Genomic DNA, 22,525 nt, shown 5'->3' with positions numbered 1-22,525 from the left:
TGCTCAAGAAGGGGAGGGGAACACTGATTCAATTATGCAAACTCTGAGTGGCAGGATTAGGTGTGGCTGGGACAGCCAAGGCTCCCCAGGGTGGTGGCATCTGTGGAGCCTGGGGATGGGCCCTGTCTCCCTTCCGGGGCCCCCCGCTGGGCTTGGGTACCTCCTCTCCCCTCCCTCCCTCCCTCCAGAGGGGACCCCTGCAGAGCTGCCTCGGCCCCAGGGCTCAGCCTGTGTCTGACCCAAACAGCTCCCGCCTCCCTCTGAGGATGAGTTGGGTGCACCTCCTTCTTGCAGGAAGATGAGCGCTAGAGATGGAGATCAATGTCAGGGTCACAGAGGCTGGAATCCTTCCTGCCTGGAGCTAAAACAGCCCTGCCTTACTCACCTTGTGAATCCCATCCTCTGCTTCAGCCCCGCCCGGCACGCCCTGCATACAAGGCGGGGCTGGGACCTGGGGTCTGAGCTTCGGCCTCTGGACATCTGGCTCATCGCCTGCCAAAGGTCCTGCAGCTGGAGGCTCCGGCCTCCTCACCCTCCCACAGGGTCCCAGGGCCGACCCAGGCCTGCAGGCCAGGAATGTGCTAACGGGGCAACTTGGGCCTTGCTGGTCCACGCAGGCACCTGTGGACTTTGAGAGGGGACCGGGTGGGGAGGGGCGGGGAGGGGCGGGGCGGGGCGGTGCTGCAGAGTGCAGGGAGGGCGGGGCCAGGCCAGCAGGGAGTGAGCTTGTCTGGCCGCCTCGCCTCAGAGCCACTGCACTGCTGGCTGCAGACACAGGCTGCACCATGAAGCCAGCCCTCCTGCCCTGGGCCCTGCTGCTGCTGGCGACAGCCCCCGGCCCGGGCCCCGGACCCACAGCAGGTATGCCTCCCTGCCCTTCTGTGCCCCCGTCTGTCTGTCCATCTGTCTGCAGCCAGGCCTGGGCAGACGCCCCTCTGGGCTCAGCCTCTGTCCACCTGTCAGGCCATCTGTGGCTGTGCTAGGGGTGATGGGAAGAAATTCTGAGGGTCTACGTGGAGGGGCAGCCCATGGGATGGGAGGTCTGAGCTGGGCCCACCCTAAACCCGCTGGGAGCTAGGAGGGAGGCGGGGGAGACCAGCAGAGGCCTCAGCCTGTGTCTCCAGCCCTGACAGGGCGGGATCCCAGAGGGGAAGCCAGGATTGTGGGTCCTTATAAGGGTGGGGCTGAATCCGGGAAAGTCTAGGGAAAGCCCCGAACTCCAGAACCAGGACACTGGCCCCAGGCCACCCCCCACCCCATTTCCCATCAACCCTCCTGCCACTTATCTCACTTGCAAGCATCTCTCGGCCTCCTCCCCCGACCCCTGTGCACCACCACATCCTTGGCCAATACATATTTATTGTTGCTCTTAAGTGCCAGGCACTGCACTTGGTGAAGTGGGGCCAGCAGGGTGGCTCAAGCCCAGGCCTGGCCCTCGACTGGCCTCTTTTGACGGGGGATGGGGAAGGGCCAGGGAAGTGCGATTCCAGCCTGTGTGCACGCACCCACCCCAGTCCCTCCCTGCAACCCTTCCTCCATGCCAGCCCCTGGAAATATGGCCTTGCCGCCGGTCTCATGGCCCATAGGAGATGCTTTGGGCCCAGCGCCCACAGCCCCTCGCGGTGTGCACCCCCACTTCCCTTTCCCCACTGCTGGGACCCCTGCTTGAAATGTCCCTCCTTTCCCCAGAAAGGAGGGGAGCAGCCCTGGCCTTCTGCCCTGAGGGCGGAGCTCTCTTTGGGGTCTCAATTGCAGCCCCTGGGAGAGTGAGAAGGGTCAAGTTCAGACCCTGCACCATTCCCTACCAGGCCTCGAATGAGACTCTTGGCAGCCATATCCCCCACCCCAGTCCAGGCAAGCAAGAGGGGTTCTTCTGCAGGCTTCAGGGACCCCAGAAGGCGCGCTGTCCACAGACGCCCTGGGGAGCCAAGAGAGGTCGAGGGCTCCAGCTACCGTGGCCTTCTGAGGACCCCCGCCTGTGGGATAGAAGACTTGGTGGCTGAAGGGCAGTCGTGCCCAGGGGGCTTCTCCTGACCCTGCAGGGCTGAGCGGATGCAGCCTTTTGCCTCTTCTCGCTGCATTCTAGCCCGTCAGTCAGGGCAACAGCCAGATAGTCTGTGCTAAGATTCATCCCATCCCCACGGGCCCTGTGGCTTTCTACCGTGTCCACATGGTGGCCAGTGCAGTTCCTGGCCAGCGTTCTGGGGATGCTGCTGTCTAATGGGCTGCGGGAGAAACAGAGACAGGCCCTGCACATGGGGCAGCCAGTCCAGCACCTGCCGGGCCAGGCCCTCAGCATCCTCTCCTCCAGATGCCCAAGAGAGCTGCTCCATGCGCTGTGGCGCCCTGGGCGGGCCGTGTTCCTGCCACCCGACGTGCTCCGGCCTTGGTACCTGCTGTTTGGATTTCTGGGACTTCTGCCTGGAGATATTGCCCTACTCAGGCTCCATGATGGGCGGCAAGGACTTTGTGGTGCAGCACTTCAAGATGTCCAGCCCCACAGACTCCAGTGTGATCTGCAGGTTGGGAGGCCCAGGAGGCCGGGCACCGGGGCCCCACGCCCCCATCCCTGTGCATGCTGAGGGCTCAGACCCACTGGCGGGCTGAGTGGAGCCCCTCGGACCCAGGACAGGCAGGAGGGCACAGGGACAGCTGGCTGGATGGGTTCCCCAGGGAGGTTGGGGGCCCAGACTGTCGAGAGGCTCAGCCTGCAATGACCCAGCCCCTCCTACCACCACCACGCCCACAGGTTTAAGGACAGCATCCAGACCCTTGGCCACGTGGACTCCTCCGGGCAAGTGCACTGTGTGTCACCTCTGCTCTATGAGAGCGGCCGCATCCCCTTCACCATCTCACTGGACAACGGCCTCTCCTTCCCTCGCGCGGGCTCCTGGCTGGCTGGTGAGCCCTCAGCCCTCCTCCGTGCCCACAGCCTGTCCCCACGGGGACTTTCCCCAGCGCTAATCTATGCATACCGAGACTTGGCTCTTCCGTGCCCTGCTTCTCTGGCTGAACCAGTCCCTTGGGAGGCCTGCCCGCCTGGGAGAGTTCCTTCAGCTCCTTTCCACTCCCTGGCATCCAGACAGCAGTCCCAGCCCAGAGTGAGTGGGAGCTGCAGGGGTCCCTAGAGAGGTGGGCCAGTGCCTATCCACTGAGCTCTGCCACGCCAGGGCAGGGGAGAAGCCAGGTGGAGGCTAGAGGCGTGGGCAGTGGAGGGAGGGCAGGCCCCTGCCTCTCCGGCCTCAGTGTTCTTTTCTGCCGTGAGCACCGGAGAGACCATCACCCAGCTGCTGCCATGCATTGGCCCTGGAGGCTCCCACAGCCCTTGAAGCCTCAGGGCCTCCTCCCTGCACCCCCTGGGCCCAGGCCCTCACTCACCCCTCACCTCCCCTGCCCAGTGCACCCCAACAAAGTGTCAATGATGGAGAAGAGTGAGTTGGTGAACGAGACGCGTTGGCAATACTACGGCACCGCCGACACCTCAGGCAACCTCAGCCTGACCTGGCATGTCAAGTCGCTGCCCACGCAGACCGTCACCATTGAGCTGTGGGGCTACGAGGAGACAGGTGAGGCCAGCTGAGGGCTAGGGTGGCATCCAGAGCTTTGGGCCCCCAGAGGTGGGAGATAGGGAGTCCCAGCTGTGTGGGGGCAGGAGGGGAGTTTCCAGGTGGGGTTGAAGAGGGAAGGGAATTCCAGGCAGAGATTGAGGATTCAGATGGAGGGAAGTGCAGGTCAGGGTGGTCAGGCAGGTGGGAGGGGGCAGCTGCATGGGGCTTGGCTCCCAGGAAGGAGGCTCATGCGGAACCCCTGCATGGCTGGCATGGCCCTGGGCCCGGCTTCCAGCAGGGACAGGAATCCTGGAGTGTGGCAGGAGGTGATGGTCACCCAAGCTGGGGTCCCTGCTAGAACAGACCCTCCTAAGGGGACCGCCTTGTGGTCCATCCACACATCTGTCAGGCTGCTGTAGGTGCCAAGGCCTGGGGCCAGGCCTTGAAGGAGCCCCAGGGCTAACCAGGCCTCCTCTACCTCAGGAATGCCCTACTCACAGGAGTGGACTGCAAAGTGGTCGTACCTGTACCCCCTGGCCACACACATCCCCAACTCCGGCTCTTTCACCTTCACCCCAAAACCTGCTCCTCCCAGCTACCAGAGATGGCGAGTGGGTGCACTTCGGATCATCGACAGCAAAAATTACGCAGGGCAGAAGTAAGAAGGCGTGGAGGCGCAGGTGATGGGTGGAGGACCCGGCCGCCTGCAGCCCATCGTGCTTGCCTGGGCAGCCCAGGCCCGGGGTGGGGAGAGTGGGGCGACCATTGGGTGGTGTGGCCTGGCCCAGCTCCAGCATCATTGCCTCCACAGGGATGTGCAGGCGCTCTGGACCAACGACCACGCGCTGGCCTGGCACCTGAGTGATGACTTCCAAGAGGACCCTGTGGCCTGGGCACGAACTCAGTGCCAGGCCTGGGAGGAGCTGGAGGATCAGCTGCCCAACTTCCTGGAGGAGCTGCCGGACTGCCCCTGCACCCTGACCCAGGCCCGGGCTGACTCTGGCCGCTTCTTCGTAAGCCTCCCATCAGGGCCCAGGAGAGGGGATGAGCGGGTAGCCTGCCCACTGAGGACAGCACCAGGGGAGGCAGACAGAGGTGTCCTGGAGGGTGGGGCTGGGGTCTCAGGGCCCCTGCAGGGTTGGCCTCAGGGAGAGGATGACAGAACCCGAGGCCACTGGGTGATGGCCACCTGCTGCTCTGCAGACGGACTACGGCTGTGACATGGAGCAGGGCAGCGTGTGCACCTACCACCCCGGGGCCGTGCACTGTGTGCGCTCTGTGCAGGCCAGGTGAGCCCCCAGGCCGGGGCCGGGGTGGGGATTGGGGTTGGGGGTGGGCTCCCAACAGTGGCCTGGCCCTGACCCACTGGCTCCCGCAGCCCCCGGTACGGCTCAGGTCAGCAGTGCTGCTACACAGCAGACGGGACGCAGCTCCTGACGGCTGACTCCAGCGGCGGCAGCACTCCCGACCGCGGCCATGACTGGGGCGCACCCCCGTTCCGCACGCCACCCCGAGTGCCCAGTATGTCTCACTGGCTCTACGATGTCCTCAGCTTCTATTACTGCTGCCTCTGGGCACCCGACTGCCCCCGCTACATGCAACGGCGGCCCTCCAATGACTGCCGCAACTACCGGCCCCCGCGACTGGGTGGGTGCCATCTTGTGCCCCAGACCCTGGGAAAGATCGGGCTGGGCTGGGGTGCACCCCACGTGACCCTCCACTCTCACCCCAGCCTCCGCCTTCGGAGACCCACACTTTGTGACCTTCGACGGCACCAACTTCACATTCAATGGGCGCGGAGAGTACGTGCTGCTGGAGGCAGCGCTGACCGACCTGAGGGTGCAGGCGCGGGCCCAGCCTGGGACGATGTCCAACGGTGAGGCCAGGGCTACAGGCTGCTCTGGGTGTCATGGGGTAGATCCAGGGTGGGAGGCTGGAGCCAAGTGGCGCTCGTTCTGCTCCCACCACCACAGGCATGGAGACCCGTGGCACTGGGCTGACCGCAGTGGCCGTCCAGGAGGGCAACTCAGATGTGGTGGAGGTCAGGCTGGCCAACAGGACCAGAGGTCTGGAGGTGCTGCTGAACCAGGAGGTGCTGAGCTTCACCGAGCAGAGCTGGATGGACCTGAAGGGTGAGCAGTCCAGCCACGAGAGGCTGCGGGCTGCCCTCACCTCCTCCCCATTCCTGCGGGGAGACTGAGGGGAAGCCCTGGGCCTTCATGCCTCTCCCAGCCCTGGCTAGAGGCCTGGGTGGTCCGACCTCAGGCCTTCACACCCACCGAGGTGCCCACATTGTACCCGCCTGGTCAAAAGCTGAGAGGCCTGGACGGTGGGCCTGTCCTCCCTACGGAGGATCCCGGGAGCCGTCTGGAGGGAACTCACCCTGGTAACGTTCACCGCTGGCCTGCACAGAGCCACTCCTGTGCTCCTGTCACTCCCTCAGTCCTCAAAAGCCACTGCAAGGTCACCAGCCCTGCACGGTTAAGGATGCCCCTGGCAAGCGGTAGCTCTGCATCCAAACCCCTTGCCTCAGGGAACTGAGTGAATGAAATGATTCCTGGTTGGGATGGGTGGGGACCTGGGAGGGGCCTGTCAGCACTGAGGGTGCAAGGACCCTTGGGATGTGCCCAGGCAGGTGTGGCTGCTGCAGCCAAGGCCAGAGGGACCCACACATGCATCTCAACATGGGGGGTTCACCGCAGGGGCTGCATCCAGGTGCCACTGGGGGGTTCCACCGCAAGCATGGCAGGGGTGGCAGAGGGTCATGGTCAGCAGAATTGGCCCTGGGAACGCCCTCCCTTCCCCTGCAGGTGCCCTCACCCACAGCCCCTGGGTGCCGACCACCCTGTCCTGGGGCTGCGGGAGGGGACACGATGCCCACAGCGGGTGACCCTGACCCGTCCCCCTTGTGCCCAGGAATGTTCCTGTCGGTGGCTGCCGGGGACAGGGTCTCCATTATGCTGGCATCAGGGGCCGGCCTGGAGGTCAGCGTGCAGGGCCCGTTCCTGAGTGTGTCCGTCCTGCTGCCTGAGAAGTTCCTCACCCACACCCACGGCCTCCTCGGGACACTGAACAATGACCCCACCGACGACTTCACCCTGCGCAGCGGGCGCGTCCTGCCCCCGGGCACCAGTCCCCGGGAGCTGTTCCAGTTTGGGGCCGACTGTGAGTGACTGTGGAGTATATGGGGCAGATGGGGTGAGGGGGACTGGAAACACGGCACGGGCAGGGCTTGGGGACCAAGGGGAGCCATGCCCAGCGAGGCCCCGGTCATGTATCTTCCAGGGGCCGTGCACAACGCGTCCTCCCTGCTCACCTACGACTCCTGGTTCCTGGTCCACAACTTCCTGTACCAACCCAAGCACGACCCCACCTTCGAGCCCCTCTTCCCTGGTGAGACCACAATCAACCCCAGCCTGGCACAAGAGGCAGCCAAACTATGTGGGGACGATCATTTCTGCAACTTCGATGTGGCAGCCACTGGGAGCCTGAGCACGGGCAATGCCACTCGGGTGGCCCACCAGCTCCACCAGCGTCGCATGCAGAGCCTGCAGCCAGGTGAGGGTGGGCAGGTAGGGGCAGTCAGGGGAGGTGGGCACCTTGTCCTGGGACAGGACCCCCCAGGGTGGCCACATGTGTGCATGCATGGCAGCTCAGGCCTGTCGTCTGCACTCTGCCCCCTTCCCAGTGGTGTCCTGTGGCTGGCTGGCCCCACCTCCCAATGGACAAAAGGAGGGCAACAGGTACCTGGCGGGTTCCACCATCTACTTCCACTGTGACAACGGCTACAGCCTGGCCGGGGCAGAGACCAGCACCTGCCAGGCTGACGGCACCTGGTCCTCACCCACCCCGAAGTGCCAGCCAGGTGAGGACACCCTGCTCATACACCTGCCTGCACCTGTCCCCACTCACCACCACAGATGGCCCCCTCCCTGACACTCGCTCCCTCACCAGGACGCAGCTATGCGGTGCTGTTGGGCATCATCTTTGGGGGCCTCGCGGTGGTGGCGGTGGTTGCGCTCGTCTATGTGCTGCTGCGCCGCAGGAAGGGCAACATGTGAGACCCCCCAGTCCCTCTCCCGAGACCCCGGGGCAGCCGGCGGGACCGCCGAGCCTACTTCTAACTGCATCTCTGTTGCAGGCACGTCTGGGGTGCACAGCCCTGATGGGAGCAGCTTGGCTGTGAGCACCAGGCCAAGACCCTTGAGAACAGGCAGCCCAGTCCTGCGACTCCCGCATCCCCAGGACCAGACACCTGGGACCTGGACACTTGATACCTGGGCATTTAACCCCCTACTCTGTCATCTCAGACCCCAGGCAGGAGGCCCAGTGTTCCAACACCCAAGCCTCGTGCTAGCAGCACTCCGTGCTGTTCCCCACATACTCACGGCTCTAATTCCCCAGACCTGAAACTTCATACCCTGGGATTCTAATACCTGTGTCCTGAGCCCTGATGCTCCCACACCTGAGCCTCAGATTCCAATACCTCACTCCCCAGAGCCTGACGCCGGGGCCCCTGACCCCTGATCTGCGGAGGCCTGCTCCCCCACCGCGCGGGCACCAGTGCAGTGCTGCCTTGGTTCCTGGACCCCGGGCCCACCCTGGGACCCCAGATGGGGTAAGGAGAGGCCCTAGAACCCCAGAGCAGACAGCGAGACCCCCAGCGGCAGAGACCTCCCTCGGGACTCCAGGCTTGTAATTTCGAACTCTTCTGGAAGGTCACTCAGGAACACCCTCCCTGCCTGTGCAAGGAGAAAACAAGCGCCTCGTTTCCTTCCCTGGTCTCCTGGTGTTCATGCTGCGCCCTGGTTCCGGAGAGTCCCATGACCGCCTCTCAGGGTCACCACCAACCGTATCCAGAGTGAGGCAGGTCTGAGCCCTGCCTGCTTCCTTCACACCCAGGTTGCCGGGGATGCTCCCTCCCCAGGCTCTCTCTCCATGTGTGCAGTGGGATGGACAACTGTGGCCGCCTCGTGGGGTGGGGAAGCCGCCAACACAGCACAGGGCTCACTTGAGTTGCCTAAGAGATGGAGAGGAACAGCCCTGCCCACCCTCCCCCAGCACAGGTGCCACCCCCTCACCACGCCCTGGTGCGCTCTGGCAGCCCTGCAGCCTCGGCTCCTTGGCTGGGTGCAGTCACTGGCAGGGTCAGCTCCAAGTCCTCAGGAGACAAGCGCCCGGGCTCCTTAGCCCAGGAATGTCCAGAATCTGGGCACAGAGCCCAGGCCTCAGGCCACCGTGGCCCACCTGAGCAGCTCCTCCTCGGCACTTCCTGTGGGGCCCAGCATGGAGGCACAGCCCCGGAGGCAGCTGGAGGATGACCAGGGCCCATCAACCTTTGTGGAGAGGGTCCTGAATGGGGGCTCAGGTAGGGTAGCATTGGTCAGATTTGCCCCTTAGGTCTCAGAGGAAGTGCTGGAGAGGGTGAGGCTGGAAGCTGGAGGCCGTGTAGAGAACACTGGGTGGGGAGTTGAGGGGCCTCGGTGTGGCTTGCAGCGCTGGGAGTGGCCACATGGGGGCAGCAGAGGGTAGGAACAGCGAGCCTGGGTGGCAAGAGGTGGGGAGGGCAGTTAGCCCTGCCCTGCAGCTGGGTCAGCAGGCTTGGTCACAACCGCAGCCAAGGTCTGCGCACAGCCCAGCCCTCCGCCTCCCCTCACCTGGGTCATCCCCCCATCTCAGGAGTGTTGAAGAGGTTGCACAGGTCTCCCCAGGTCATTCAGCAGGCACTGACCATGGGATGGGAGTCCAGGCCTCTCACCTGCTCAGCCTTGCCCTTGGCGAATAGGAGAGCTGGGGAGGCAGAGACAGGTCTCATCTGAGGCCTTCCTGGAGGAGGTGAATGTGCATGGTGGGGCACGTGTGCGGGAACCGAGCTGAGAGGGTTGCAGGGCGGGGGTGGCGGGAGGCTAGTGGAGGGGAACAGGGTCTGGCTTCCTGTCTTTCTAGAGCTCACTCCATTGCTTCCCCATTCGCCTGGGTTTGCACCTCCAGGCATGGTGGGGCTGAGGGCCAGCCCCTTGGCTGACTGGGCAGGTACTTTCCTCCCTACAGATGAGGTAAGGCAGGGCTCCCCTCCCACTGTCTGAATCCCCAGCGCACCCCTGTGCCACGCCAGGCCTGGGCCGGCCACGTGTCAGTGGGTGAGAGGCCAGTTTCCTGGTCAAGGCCTGGACATGAGGGAGCGGGCATAGGTTTCCAGGGGGCCCAAGAGCGGCAGGGGCAGCTTGGCAGCTCATCAGGTCCACTAGAGGGTGTCCCAGACAAGAGCAGCCCCCGAACTGAGGTCAAGAAACAGGTTGGATTCTCAGAGCTCTGATTGGTTGGACAGGGGTTCCAGGTAGAGGAACAGGCTACGCAAAGGCTCAGAGAAAGAGAAGTGCAGTCGTGTCTGCGGAATGGCAGAGGTGGGGGCCAGCCAAGGCCTCCCCTGTCAGGCCAAGGCATTTAAACTTCATCCTAAGTGCAAAGTGTGGCCTGCCTTGAGCTCCCCCACCCTCACCAATCTCCCTCCAGGATGGGCCCTTGGTCTGCTCCCACACCTCCCCTTTCCAGCAGGAGAAAGGGTGCCCTGTCTGTGGCCCCAGTCCCAGACATTCCCAGTGCCAGGGGCAGGCCAGGCTGGGAAGCCCCACCACCTGCCAGGGGCTTTTCCTGGGGCCTGAAAGAGACAGAGACAGGGCCTGTGCAAAGGCGGAAGGCCTGGAGCCGGTGCAGACTCTCTAGAGACATCAAAGGCAGGGACCTCCACCTCAGGGAGATGGTCTCCCAAACAGCAGCCCAGGGCTTGCAGGACGGGCAGCCATGGGAGCTTGTGGGTGGCTCACAGTGGGGTTGAAATGATGGAGTATCAGAGTCACCCAATGGCCGGTACCATTGTGGTGGTACCAGTCAGAGTGGGGCAGATGGTAATCCAGGGCTTTGGAGACACAGGTGATGAGAGAGCTGGGGGGTCAAACAGGAGCGGATGAGGTCCCAGCGGGATCCTAAGACCCACCCTGATGCCACTTGCTAGGTGGGTTCTAGACTAACCGATGTCAAGTAGCCATAAAATGCCATATGCTGGACACCATGATGTAGGGGCCAAGGGAAAACTTCCCCTTCACCCTCTGAAGGTTCAAGGGAAAATCAACTCACAAAAGGCAGATTAATTGGAAAACAAGGCATAAAATTTGTTAGTGTGTGTTGGGGAGAATCATAGAGTCATTGCCGAATATCCCAATGGGATAAAGATGCTGATATACCCTGCTTCTTAGGGGAAAGGGAGATGGGAATCTCTCCTTTGATACTCAGCTGGAGCCAGACTCCTCCAGGAAGCCCCCCTGACTTCCCACTCCTACAACACACTACACTGGCCACTCTCTCCTCCTTGGCAGCACTGGACCCTGAGGAGGGGGTCTCCTGATGGGCCTAGGAGAGGTCTGGCCCACAGCAGGCACTTGATCACCCCAGGGCTGGCAGGAGATGAGAGTGTGGATGATTTTAGGAGGACAGTGGGGAGGAGGATTTTTTTTTTTTTGCGACGGAGTCTCGCTCTGTTGCCCAGGCTGGAGTGCAGTGGCGCAATCTCGGCTCACTGCAAGCTCCGCCTCCCAGGTTCACGCCATTCTCCTGCCTCAGCCTCCGAGTAGCTGGGACTACAGGCGCCCGCCACCACGCCTGGCTAATTTTTTGTATTTTTTTTTAGTAGAGACGGGGTTTCACCGTGGTCTCGATCTCCTGACCTCGTGATCCGCCCGCCTCGGCCTCCCAAAGTGCTGGGATTACAAGCGTGAGTCACCGCGCCCGGCCTGAGGATTTTTTTTTTTCTTTTTTTGAGACAGAGTCTCCTGTCACCCAGGCTGGAGTGCAGTGGTGCAATCTCGGCTCGCTGCAACCTCTACCTCCCGGGTTCAAGCTATTTTCCTGCCTCAGCCTCCCAAGTAGCTGGGACCACAGACGCCCACCAACATGCTCAGCTAATTTTTGTATTTTTAGTAGAGATGGGGTTTCACCATGTTGGCCAGGCTGGTCTTGAACTCTTGACCTCAGGTGATCCTTGCGCCTTGGCCTTCCAAAGTGCTGGGATTACAGACATGAGCCACTGCCCCTGGCCTGGGTGGGAAAGATTTAATGGGCTTAAAGAACATACAATGGGCTGGGCCACGTGGCTCATGCCTATAATCCCAGCACTTGGGGAGGGCGAGGCAGGCAGATTATGAGATCAAGAGATCGAGACCGTCCTGGCCAATATGGTGAAACCCCATCTGTACTAAAAATACAAAAATTAGCTGGGCGTGGTGGCGAGCACCTATAATCCCAGCTACTCGGGAGGCTGAGGCAGGAGAATCACTTGAACCCGGGAGGCAGAGGTTGCAGTGAGTCGAGATTGCACCACTGCACTCCAGCCTGGCGACAGAGTGAAACTCCGTCTCAAAAAATAAAATTAAATAAAATACAACAAACAAAAAAGCCATACAATGCCCTGGGACAAAGTCTGTTGGGCCTGAAGAGCAAACAGTAGATTGTGACAAGTCTGTCCAGGTGTGCTGAGATTTCAGTCTTTCTTCCTGTCATAGGAGTTCAGTTAAGGAAGACTCACAGGAGGGACCAGAGCTCATTGTTTTCTTCTTTAGCAGGTCCAGACTTCAGGCAGATAAGGAACTTCAGAGAACAACTGCATCCTGAGCTCTGGCTGACAGATGGACACAGAGGCGGGGAGAGGTCAGAGAGACCTTGTGGCTGCTTCTTCAGTTCAGTGCCATATTTTGGGGTATCAGCTTCTGAGCCCCAGCAATAACTCATACTCTATAGTTCAACAGTAACCAGCCAGACAAGGAGCAGTGGCTCACACCTGTAATCTCAGTGCTCTGGGAGATAGAGGCAAGGGGATTGCTTGAGGCCAGGAGTTCGAGACCAGTCTGGGGCAACATAGTGGAGCCTGCCTACACACACACACACACACACACACACACACACACACACACACACTCGTTTAGCCATGGCAGCATGCACCTGTAGTCCCAGCTACTCGGGAGACTGAGGGAAGAGGATCGTTTGAGCCCTGGAGGTTGAGGCTGCAGTGAGCCGTGATGGCACCACTGCACTCCAGCCCAGGCAACAGAGCAAGATCTCATCTCTAAAAAAAAAAAGTATAGCCCATCACTAACCCATGTTATTGAAACTGCCTTTGCAAAAGTATAACCGAGGAAATTATGACAGTGAAAGAAATCAGAGGTAACCGACTCCATCTTGTTTCTAACCTTTAAGCTGTCCTTCTCCATTCCTGGGTGTAGGCTGAACTAACTTTGGGAAGGAATTCAGTTCATGGTTTGACTCTGAAACAAAATTGGTAACAGCCCTTTCCCAAAAAGACCCCCTTCTTGCCTGGGGACCAGTCCGCATTTGCAGGACTAACAAATTAGCTGCAAGATTAAAAATTACAGTTCAGGGGTCATGCCGCCTCTGGCTCCAAGAGTCTGAACCTCCCCAAATTGCTCCTGGGAATAACATCACTATTGTAAAACTTAAGATCAGGGCTGGAGATATTTGGCAGACCCTGCACTCCATGGATCAGCTGACACCACCCAGACTGCTAATCTGGTTCAACCAGTTCTGCCATCACAGCCAGGAACAGAAGACAGCAAAAAAAAAAAAAAAAAAAAAAAAAAAACCACCACCACCAACAAAAAAACTCACTGCAGGCTGGGCACGGTGGCTCACGCCTGTAATCCCAGCACTTTGGGAGGCCGAGGCAGGCGGATCACCTGAGGTCAGGAGTTCGAGACCAGCCTGACCAACATGGAGAAACCTTGTCTCTACTAAAAATACAAAAATTAGCCAGGCGTGGTGGTGCATGCCTGTAATCCCAGCTACTCAGGAGGCTGAGGCAGAAGAACACTTGAACCTAGGATGCGGAGGTTGCAGTAAGCCGAGATTGAGCCATTGCACTCCAGCCTGGGCAACAAGAGCGAAACTCCGTCTGAAAAAAGAAAAAGAAAAAGAAAAACTCACTTCAACCCCCTGTGATTCCACCTCCAACCTGACCAGTCAGCACTCCCCACTTCCCAAGCTCCTACCTGCCAAATCATCTTTAAAAATTCTGGGCCCGGTGCAGTGGCTCACGCCTGTAGTCCCAGCACTTTGGGAGGCCGAGGCGGGCAGATCACGAGGTCAGGAGATCGAGACCATCCTGGCTAACACGGTGAAACCCCATCTCTGCTAAAAATACAAAAAATTAGCCGGGTGTGGTGGTGGGCGCCTGTAGTCCCAGCTACTCGGGAGGCTGAGGCAGGAGAATGGTGTGAACCCGGGAGGCGGAGCTTGCAGTGAGCCAAGATCACACCACTGCACTCCAGCCTGGGTGACACAGCAAGACTCCGCCTCAAAAAATAAAAAATAAAAATTAAAAACTCTGATCCCCTTGGTCGGGCACAGTGGCTTATGCCAGTAATCCCAGCACTTTGGGAGACTGAGGCAGGCGGATCACCTGAGGTCAGGAGTTCAAGACCAGACTGGCCAATACGGCAAAACCCCGTCTCTATCAAAAAGGCAAAAATTAGCCGGGCGTGGTGGTGCATGCCTGTAGTCCCAGCTGCTCGGGAGGCTGAGGCACAAGAATCACTTGAACCCAGGAGGTGGAGGTTGTGGTGAGCATCTCAAAAAAAACAAAAAGCAAAAAACAAAAAACTCTGATCCCCGAATGGTTGGGGAGACTGATTTGAGTGATAATAAAACTCTGATCGACTCTGCATGAATTACTCTTTGTCCACTGCAATTCCCCTGTCTTCATAAATAGGCTCTCTCTAGGCAGCTGGCAAGGTGAACCCATGGTGCGGTTACATTACCTCTCTAAGCCGGTGACAATTCCTGCTAAGCAACTTTCTATCAGCCCACTCCTATCCTCTTTTTTATTTTTTATTTTTTGAGATGGAGTCTTGCTCTGTTGCCCAGGCTGGAGTGCAGTGGCGCAATCTTGGTTCACTGAAGCCTCCACCTCCCGGGTTCAAGGGATTCTCCTGCCTCAGCCTCCTGAGTAGCTGGGGTCACAGGTGCATGACACCACTCCCAGCTAATTTTTGTCTTTGGGGTTTTTTTGTTTGTTTGTTTGTTTTGAGACAGAGTCTCACTCTTGTTGCCCAGGCTGGAGTGCAATGGCGCGATCTCAGCTCACCACAACCTCCGCCTCCCAGGTTCAAACGATTCTCCTGCCTCAGCCTCCCGAGTAGCTGGGATTACAGGCATGTGCCGTCACACCTGGCTAATTTTGTATTTTTAGTAGAAACGGGGTTTCTCCATGTTGGTTAGGCTGGTCTCGAACTCCTGACCTCAGGTGATCCACCCGCCTCAGCCTCCCAAAGTGCTGGGATTACAGGCGTGCACCACTGTGCCTGGCCTCCTTATCCTGTCTTTTAAAAAACTGCTTTTGGCCAGGTGTGGTGGCTCACGCCTGTAATCCCAACACTTTGGGAGGCTGAGGCGGGCAGATCACAAGGTCAGGAGTTCAAGACCAGCCTGGCCAATATGGTGAAATCCCCGTCTCTACTAAAAAAATACAAAAATTAGCCAGGCGTGGTGGTGGGCACCTATAGTCCCAACTATTCGGGAGGCTGAGGCAGGAGAATCGCTTGAACCCAGGAGGTGGATGTTGCAGTGAGCTGAGATCGCACCACTGCCCTCCAACCTGGGTGACAGAGCAAGACTCTGTCTCCATAAATAAATAAATAAATAAATAAATAAATAAATAAAGACAAACTGCTTTTGGGCCAGGCATGTGGCTCATGCCTGTAATCCCATCACTTTGGGAGGCTGAGTTAGGAGGATCACTTGAGTTCAGAAGTTAGAGGCCAGCCTGGGCAACATAGCAATATGCCATCTCTTAAAAAAAAAAGAAAGAAAGAAAAAAAAACTGCTTGTAACAAAGGTCAAATGAAGCGCTCCCCAAGGCAACTTGGAAGTGTGTCTGGGGCAACTCTTCTCAACCTTGGCCCAATTAAACTCTCTATATTAATTTTGTCTCAGTTTCTTTCTTTCTTTCTTTCTTTCTTTCTTTCTTTCTTTCTTTCTTTCTTTCTTTCTTTCTTTCCTTCTTCTTTTTCTCCCTTCCTTCCTTCTTTCCTTTCTTTTCTTTCTTTTCTTTCTTTCAGACGGAGTTTCACTCTTGTTGCCCAGGCTGGAGTGCAACGGCACGATCTCAGCTCACCACAACCTCCGCCTCCCAGGTTCAAGCGATTCTCCTGCCTCAGCCTTCCAAGTAGCTGGGATTACAGGAGCGTGCCACCACGCCTGGCTAATTTTTGTATTTTTAGTAGAGATGGGATTTCATCATATTGGTCATGCTGGTCTCGAACTCCTGACCTCAGGTGATCCGTCCACCTCAGCCTCCCAAAGTGCTGGGATTACTGGCGTGAGCCACTTCGCCCAGCCAGTGTCTTTCTTTAGCTCGACAGTCCCTGTAACAGAGGGTATACCAGAGGCATAGGTATAAAAATATGGTCTTACCTTTTTCATTAGCGTGGAAAATAAAGTGTGTGTGCAAGGTGAAAAAAAATCTAAACAATTCAGGGAACTGGCTGCTGGCTAGGGGACACTGAAGCTGTGCTCAGCCTTTTGCTTCTTTAAACACTTGTACTGTGTAAATAAGTTCAGGTTAACCTGGAGGAGAAATTCACACGAGTAGATTGGCTGGTTAAATGGCACAAGCATTTTCTACCTAAAGTCGTACCAGTTGACGCCGCCACCAACCTACAACAAAGCCTGGGTCCCCACGCAGTCACTGGCGTTTGGAGCCTTCACCTTTTTTGCTCTTTGCCAGATAGGTAGAGGCTTCACCATGTTGCTGGGTGGCGTGACATTTCCCAGAACTCCCTCTCCTGCGTGTTTCTGGTTAGGGTGAGCCACAAGAGATTCCCATGCAAGATTTGGCAGAAGTGAAACGTAAGCCATTTTCTTAGCTCGCTCTCCAGTCACGGCCACAGGCAGAGCCCAGGCCTGCAACTGTTCTGCCTTCCCTTGGATCTGCCTTCAACTATGCCAACTCCTGGGCCAGATGTGTGACAAAAGGTCCCAGCTTTTCAGGAAACCCTTGTCACCCATGGCAACAAGATAGGACCACTCGTGGTGGCTCACACTTGTAGTTCCAGCTATTTGAGGGGCTAAGGTAGGAGGATCACTTGAGGCCAGGAGTTTTAAGACCAGCCTGGCCAACATAGTAAGACCCCGTCTCTACTGAAAATACAAAATTAGCTCGGCGCAGTGGCACATGCCTGTAATCCCAGCACTTTGGGAGGCTGAGGCGGGTGGATCACCTCAGGTCAGGAGTTTGAGACCAGCATGACCAACATGGTGAAACCCCAACTCTATTAAAAATATTAGCTGGGCATGGTGGTGACGCCTGTAGTCCCAGCTACTCAGGAAGCTGAGGCAGGAGAATCGCTTGAACCTCCGCTGAGATCGCACCACTGTACTCCAGCCTAGGTAACAGAGCCAGACTCTGTCTCTAAATAAATAAATAGCCAGGCACGCTGGTGCACACCTACAGTTCCAGCTACTCTAGGAGGCACAGGTGGGAGGTGGGAGGATTGATTTAGCCTAGGATGTCAAAGCTGCAGTGAGCCGTGATCACAACACTGCATTCCACCCTGAGTGACAAGAGTGGGACCCTGTGTATTAAAAAAAAAAAAAAGAAAAAAGAAAGAAAAATAAAATGCCAGTTTTTCTTCTTTCTTTCTTTCATTTTTTTTTTTTTTTTTTTTTTTTTTTTTGTGGTGGAGTTTTACTCTTCTTGCCCAGGCTGGAGTGCAGTGGCACCATCTCAGCTCACTGCAACCTCCACATCCTGGGTTCAAGTGATTCTCCTGCCTCAGCCTCCTGAGTAGCTGGGATTACAGGCATGTGCCACCATGCCCGGCTAATTTTTGTATTTTTAGTAGAGATGGGGTTTCACCATGTTGGTCAGGCTGGTCTCGAACCCCTGACGTCAAGTGATCCACCCACCTCGGCTTCCCAAAGTGCTGGGATTACAGGCGTGAGCCACCGTGCCTGGCTGAAAATGCCAGTTTTTCTTTCTTTTTTTTTTCTTTCTTTTTTCTGAGATGGAGTTTCGCTCGTCAGCCAGGCTGGAGTGCAATGGTGCAATCTCAGCTCACTGCAACCTCTGCCTCCTAGGTTCAAGCAATTCTCCCACCTCAGCCTCCTAAGTAGCTGGGATTACAGGTGCCCGCCACCATGCCCAGCTATTTTTTGTATTTTTAGTAGAGCTGGGGTTTCACCATGTTGGCCAGGCTGGTCTCGAACTCCCGATCTCAGGTGATCCGCCCGTCTTGGCCTCCCAAAGTGCTGGGATTACAGGCGTAAGCCGCTGCGCCCAGCCCCAAATGCCAGTTTCTCAAAGTGGTTTTACAATTGACATTTGCACCAACAGCGTGTGAGAGTTCTGTTGTGCCAGATTCTTTCCAACATTTGTTATTGTCGGTCTTTTTCATTTTTTTTTTTTTTTTCTGAGACAGAGTTTTACTCTTGCTGCCCAGGCTGGAGTACAATGGCATGATCTTGGCTCACTGCAACCTCTGCTTCCCAGATTCAAATGATTCTCTTGCCTCAGCCTCCTGAGTAGCTAGGATTACAGGCGCGTGCCATCACGCCCGGCTAATTTTTGTATTTTTGGTAGAGATGAGGTTTCACCATGTTGGTCAGGCTGGTCAGGAACTGCTGGCCTCAGGTGATCTGCCCGCCTCGGCCTCCCAAAGTGCTGGATGACAGGTGTGAGCCACCATGCCTGGCCGGTCTGTTTCATTTTAGCCGTTCTGATGGGTGTGCAATGATAGCATGATGTTGAGTTAATTTGAGCTTTTCTCACAAGGCTGAGCCAGTGAAGTTGTGCACCCTTTCAGATGCTCATTGGCCACCTAGACCTCCTCTTTTGTGAGACATCTATTCAAGTCTTTTGCCCATTTTCTATTGGCTGGATTTTTCTAATTGATTTGTAGGAGTTTTTGGATAAGAGTTTGTTGTCAGCTGCAAATATTCACCCGTTCTGAGAGTTGCCTTTTCACTGTTTCAGTGGTGTCTTTTGTTGAACAGAATTTCTTAATTTTCATATAGTCTGATTTATTAATTTTTCTTCTATAATTAGTACTTTTTGTGTTCTGTTTAAGAAAAATTTTTGGTATGCAACAAAATAAAAAAATTAAAGAGAAGCACTTGCCTAGTCTAAAGTCACAAAGATATTCTCTTTCTTTCTGTAAACACTGCTCAATATTTTATTAGATTATTTATTTATTTTTGGAGATGGGGGTCTCACTATGTTGCCCAGGCTGGTTTTGAACTCCTTGGCTCAAGTGATCCACCCACCTCAGCCTCCCAAGCAGTTGGGATTACAGGCATGAACCACTGTGCCTGGCAAATTGCATAGTATTTTATAATTAGATTAGCAAACCAAATAGAATAGATTTTTGTGCATGGTGTGAGGTTGGCTCAAGGTACACTTTTTTCCTGTGGATAGCCAAATGACTCAGCTCCACACACTGAAGCCGCATTCCTTCCCCACTGCACTGGTGTGTCCCCTCTGTCAGAAGTCAGGTGACCTTCTGTCCCATTCCACTGGCCAGTTTGTTCATCTTTGCACCCATAGCGAATTGTCTTCATTACCATAGTTTGTTCTTGACCTCTGGTAGTATGAGTTCACCATTAGGACGCCCTCTTCCTCAGGATTTCCTGGGCTAGTTCTGGTCCTTGACATTTTCAGATGAAATTTACAATCAGCTTGCTGATTTGAAAAAACAAACTGTTTGTATTTTGATTAGATTTGCATTGAATCTGTAACCCAGCAGCATGGCTTCAAACTGCATTTTAAAGCTTTGTTTTCCAGTAGGCACAGTGGCTCACGCCTGTGATCCCAGCACTTTGGGAGGCCAAGGTGGACAGATTACTTGAGGTCAGGAGTTTGAGACCAGCCTGGCCAACATGGTGAAACCCCATCTCTACAAAAAATACAAAAATTAGCCTAGTGTGGTGGTGGGCGCCTGTAATCCCAGTTACTTCAGAGGCTGAGGCAGGAGAATCACTTGAACCTGGGAGGTGGAGGTTGCAGTGACCCGACATTGCGCCACTGCACTCCAGCCTGGGTGACAGAGCAAGACTCTGTCTCAAACAAAACAAAACAAAACAAAAACAACTTTGTTTTCTTTCCTCCTTTTTTCCCAGTCTTAAGGTGTAACTTTGAAACAAAGTGCAGATGTGTTTCTACCTTGGAATGTTCAGAATGTGAACCTCCTCTTTCTTTTCCCGGTTTTTTTTTTTTTTTGGATAGAGAGTCTCACTTTGTCACCCAGGCTGGAGTGCGGTGGCATGATCTCTGTTCACTGCAACCTCCACCTCCCGGGCTCAAGCGATCCTCCTGCCTCAGCCTCTTGAGTAGCTGGGATTATAGGCTCACGTCACCACGCCCAACTAATTTTTTGTAGAGGCAGGTTTTCGCCATCTTGGCCAGGCTGATCTCGAACTCCTGTCCTCAAGTGTTCTAGCCGCCTTGGTGTGACGGTTACTACGGGAATGAACGAAGGGGGACGAACATAGAAATGAAAACAAAGACAAAAGGATTTTTTAAAGAAGGAGTCGGGGCTCCTTGCTTCTAGTGAGCAAAGGCAGCCCTGAGCTTCTAGAGTCCTTCGCTTTTATTGGATAGAAAGAGCCAGGAGGAGGAGGTAACAATTGATCAGCTGCTTGATCGATCACAGTATTGTTAACAGGCTTCAGATGTGCGGCCTGCAACACCTTGGCCTTCCAAAGTGCTGGGATTACAGGCGTGACCCACTGCACCTGGCCTCTTTTCCCATTCTATGCCCCCATGCCTTATGCACATTTACTTACCTAGCTGCTTGCTAAGAACACACCACACTCACTTATCTGGTCATATATTTCCTTAGAAGCTTCAGAGGCCAGATCCTGATATGGACCAGACACCTCTAGCCATGATGGCACCAGCCCTTTCACCAGATGAAACAATAATTCAAGACAAGTCATCGGAGTGAGTCACGCCACCTGATACCTCCCAGCCCCTCTGCCTCTTCTGCATTCCAAATCCTCTCTTAAAATACCCCTGCATTCGGGGCCGGGCGCAGTGGCTCACGCCTGTAATACCAGCACTTTGGGAGGCCAAGGCGGATCATGAGGTCAGGAGATCGAGACCATCCTGGCTAATACGGTGAAACCCCGTCTCTACTAAAAATACAAAAAAAAAAAAAAATTAGCCGGGCATGGTGGCAGGTGCCTGTAGTCCCAGCTACTTGGGAGGCTGAGGCAGGGGAATGGCGTGAACCCGGGAGGCAGAGCTTGCAATGAGCCGAGATCGTGCCACTGCACTCCAGCCTGGGCAACAGAGTGAGACTCTCTCTCAGAAAACAAACAAACAAAAATACCTACATTCTCTCCACAAACTGAAGAGCGTGAATTTTTGGAAAGAATTACACTCACTCCTCCCTTGTTAGCATGGATAATCACATCTCACTCTCTTTTTATCACACCTCACTCTTGTTATATGGGCTTCTTTTTGCAAGAAGTGAGCAGCAGATCCTTTTGCCAGTTACAAATCAGGGTATGAATGTGGCGAGAATTGGAGTATACCCTCTGTTTATTTAGGTCTTCCTTAATTTCTCTCAATTATGCTTTGCAGTGGTTAGTGCAGAAGTCTTGCATATCTTTGTTAGTTTTACATCTAGGTTTTTAACTTTTTTATGCTATTGTGAAAGGAAAATAAAAACTCAGGACCCCAGTTCACTATACCAAAAAAAAAAAAAGTTGAATGCTGAGCCATGCAAGCAGCTGCTTTTCCCTTTGTTCCTAAGCAGATAGCTACAGATGAAAGTTCCAGGCTCAGCTGGGCACGGTGGCTCACGCCTGTAATCCCAGCACTTTGGGAGGCCAAGGTGGGTTGATTACCTGAGGTCAGGAGTTCGAGACCAGCCTGGCCAACATGGTGAAATCTCATCTCTACTAAAAATACAAAAAAAAGTAGCCAGGCGTGGTGGTAGGCGCCTGTAATCCCAGCTACTTGGGAGGCTGAGGCAGGAGAATCGCTTGAACCCAGGAGGTGGAGGTTGCCGTGAGCCAAGATTGTGCCACTGCACTCCAGCCTGGGTGACAGAGTGTCTCAAAACAACACCACCACCAACAACAACAACACCCAAATCTGACTGGGTGCATGGCACACACCTGTGATCCCAGCACTTTGGGAGGCAGAGGTGGGCATATCTGAGTACAGGGGTTCGAGACCAGCCTGGCCAACATGGTGAAACCCCATTGCTACTAAAAATACAAAAATTAGCCAGGAGTGGTGGCATGTTCCTGTAATCCCAGCTACTTGGGAGGCTAAGGTAGGAGAATCACTTGAACCCAGGAGGCAGAGGATGCCGTGAGCCAAGATAGCACCACTGCCCTCCAGCCTGGGTGAAGGAAAAGTGTTTTCGAACACACTTTTCATGTTTCCTTCCTCTTTCTTTAACTCTTATAGTCATTATCTGTAGATACTCGAGGAACTGTTAGAAATAGGTGAATTGAGCTATATATATATATATAGAGAGAGAGAGAGAGAGAGAGACAGACTGAGCCTTGCTCTGTCACCCAGGGTGGAGTACAGTGGGGCAATCATGGCTCACAGTAGTCTGGACCTCTTGGGCTCAATCGATCCTTGTGCTTCAGCCTCCTGAGTAGCAGGGACTGTGGGCATGCACCACCATATCTGGCCAATTTTTGTATTTTTTTGTAGAGATGGAGTTTCACGATGTTCCTCAGGCTGGTCTCTAACTCCTGAACTCAAGCAATCTTCTCACCTCACTCTTCTTTTTTAAATTTTGAAGCCCTCAAAGTCACCTTTGGGGAAAGGCACAGACCATAGGCTGCTTCTGTGATTCCATTTTTTTTTCCCTTCCTGGGCATTGTCCTTAACCTTGGCAAAATAAACTCCTAAATAGATTGAGACCTGTTTCAGATGCTTTTTAGTTCAC

At 55.5% G+C, this 22,525-nt stretch overlaps 1 protein-coding gene across 1 annotated transcript; it reads left to right on the top strand.

Annotated features, from left to right (window-relative positions):
- Nucleotides 1-727: 727 nt before the first annotated feature.
- LOC129467733 (sushi domain-containing protein 2) lies at nt 728-8,325 on the top strand. Its single transcript, XM_055252435.2, has 15 exons — nt 728-861; nt 2,312-2,522; nt 2,750-2,901; nt 3,399-3,566; nt 4,032-4,206; nt 4,360-4,561; nt 4,752-4,837; nt 4,927-5,195; nt 5,281-5,424; nt 5,522-5,680; nt 6,465-6,713; nt 6,834-7,106; nt 7,237-7,413; nt 7,503-7,605; nt 7,690-8,325. Exons 1-15 carry the CDS (start codon nt 786-788, stop codon nt 7,712-7,714), a joined length of 2,469 nt encoding a protein of 822 aa, XP_055108410.1. The 5' UTR covers nt 728-785; the 3' UTR covers nt 7,715-8,325.
- Nucleotides 8,326-22,525: the final 14,200 nt, after the last annotated feature.

The sequence above is a fragment of the Symphalangus syndactylus genome, chromosome 18 (assembly GCF_028878055.3).
Source record: "Symphalangus syndactylus isolate Jambi chromosome 18, NHGRI_mSymSyn1-v2.1_pri, whole genome shotgun sequence".
Classification (NCBI taxonomy): Eukaryota; Metazoa; Chordata; class Mammalia; order Primates; family Hylobatidae; genus Symphalangus; species Symphalangus syndactylus.
Note: the sequence above shows the minus strand (reverse complement) of the source record. Positions and strands in the feature narration are given on the sequence as shown.

Bases quoted from the DNA above. Each gene is read 5' to 3' on its own strand.
- LOC129467733 (XM_055252435.2), top strand. From the start codon at position 786: ATGAAGCCAGCCCTCCTGCCCTGGGCCCTGCTGCTGCTGGCGACAGCC. The intron at 5,425-5,521 runs GTGAGGCCAGGG...CCACCACCACAG, and splicing joins GCCTGGGACGATGTCCAACG to GCATGGAGACCCGTGGCACT. The intron at 6,714-6,833 runs GTGAGTGACTGT...TGTATCTTCCAG, and splicing joins GTTCCAGTTTGGGGCCGACT to GGGCCGTGCACAACGCGTCC.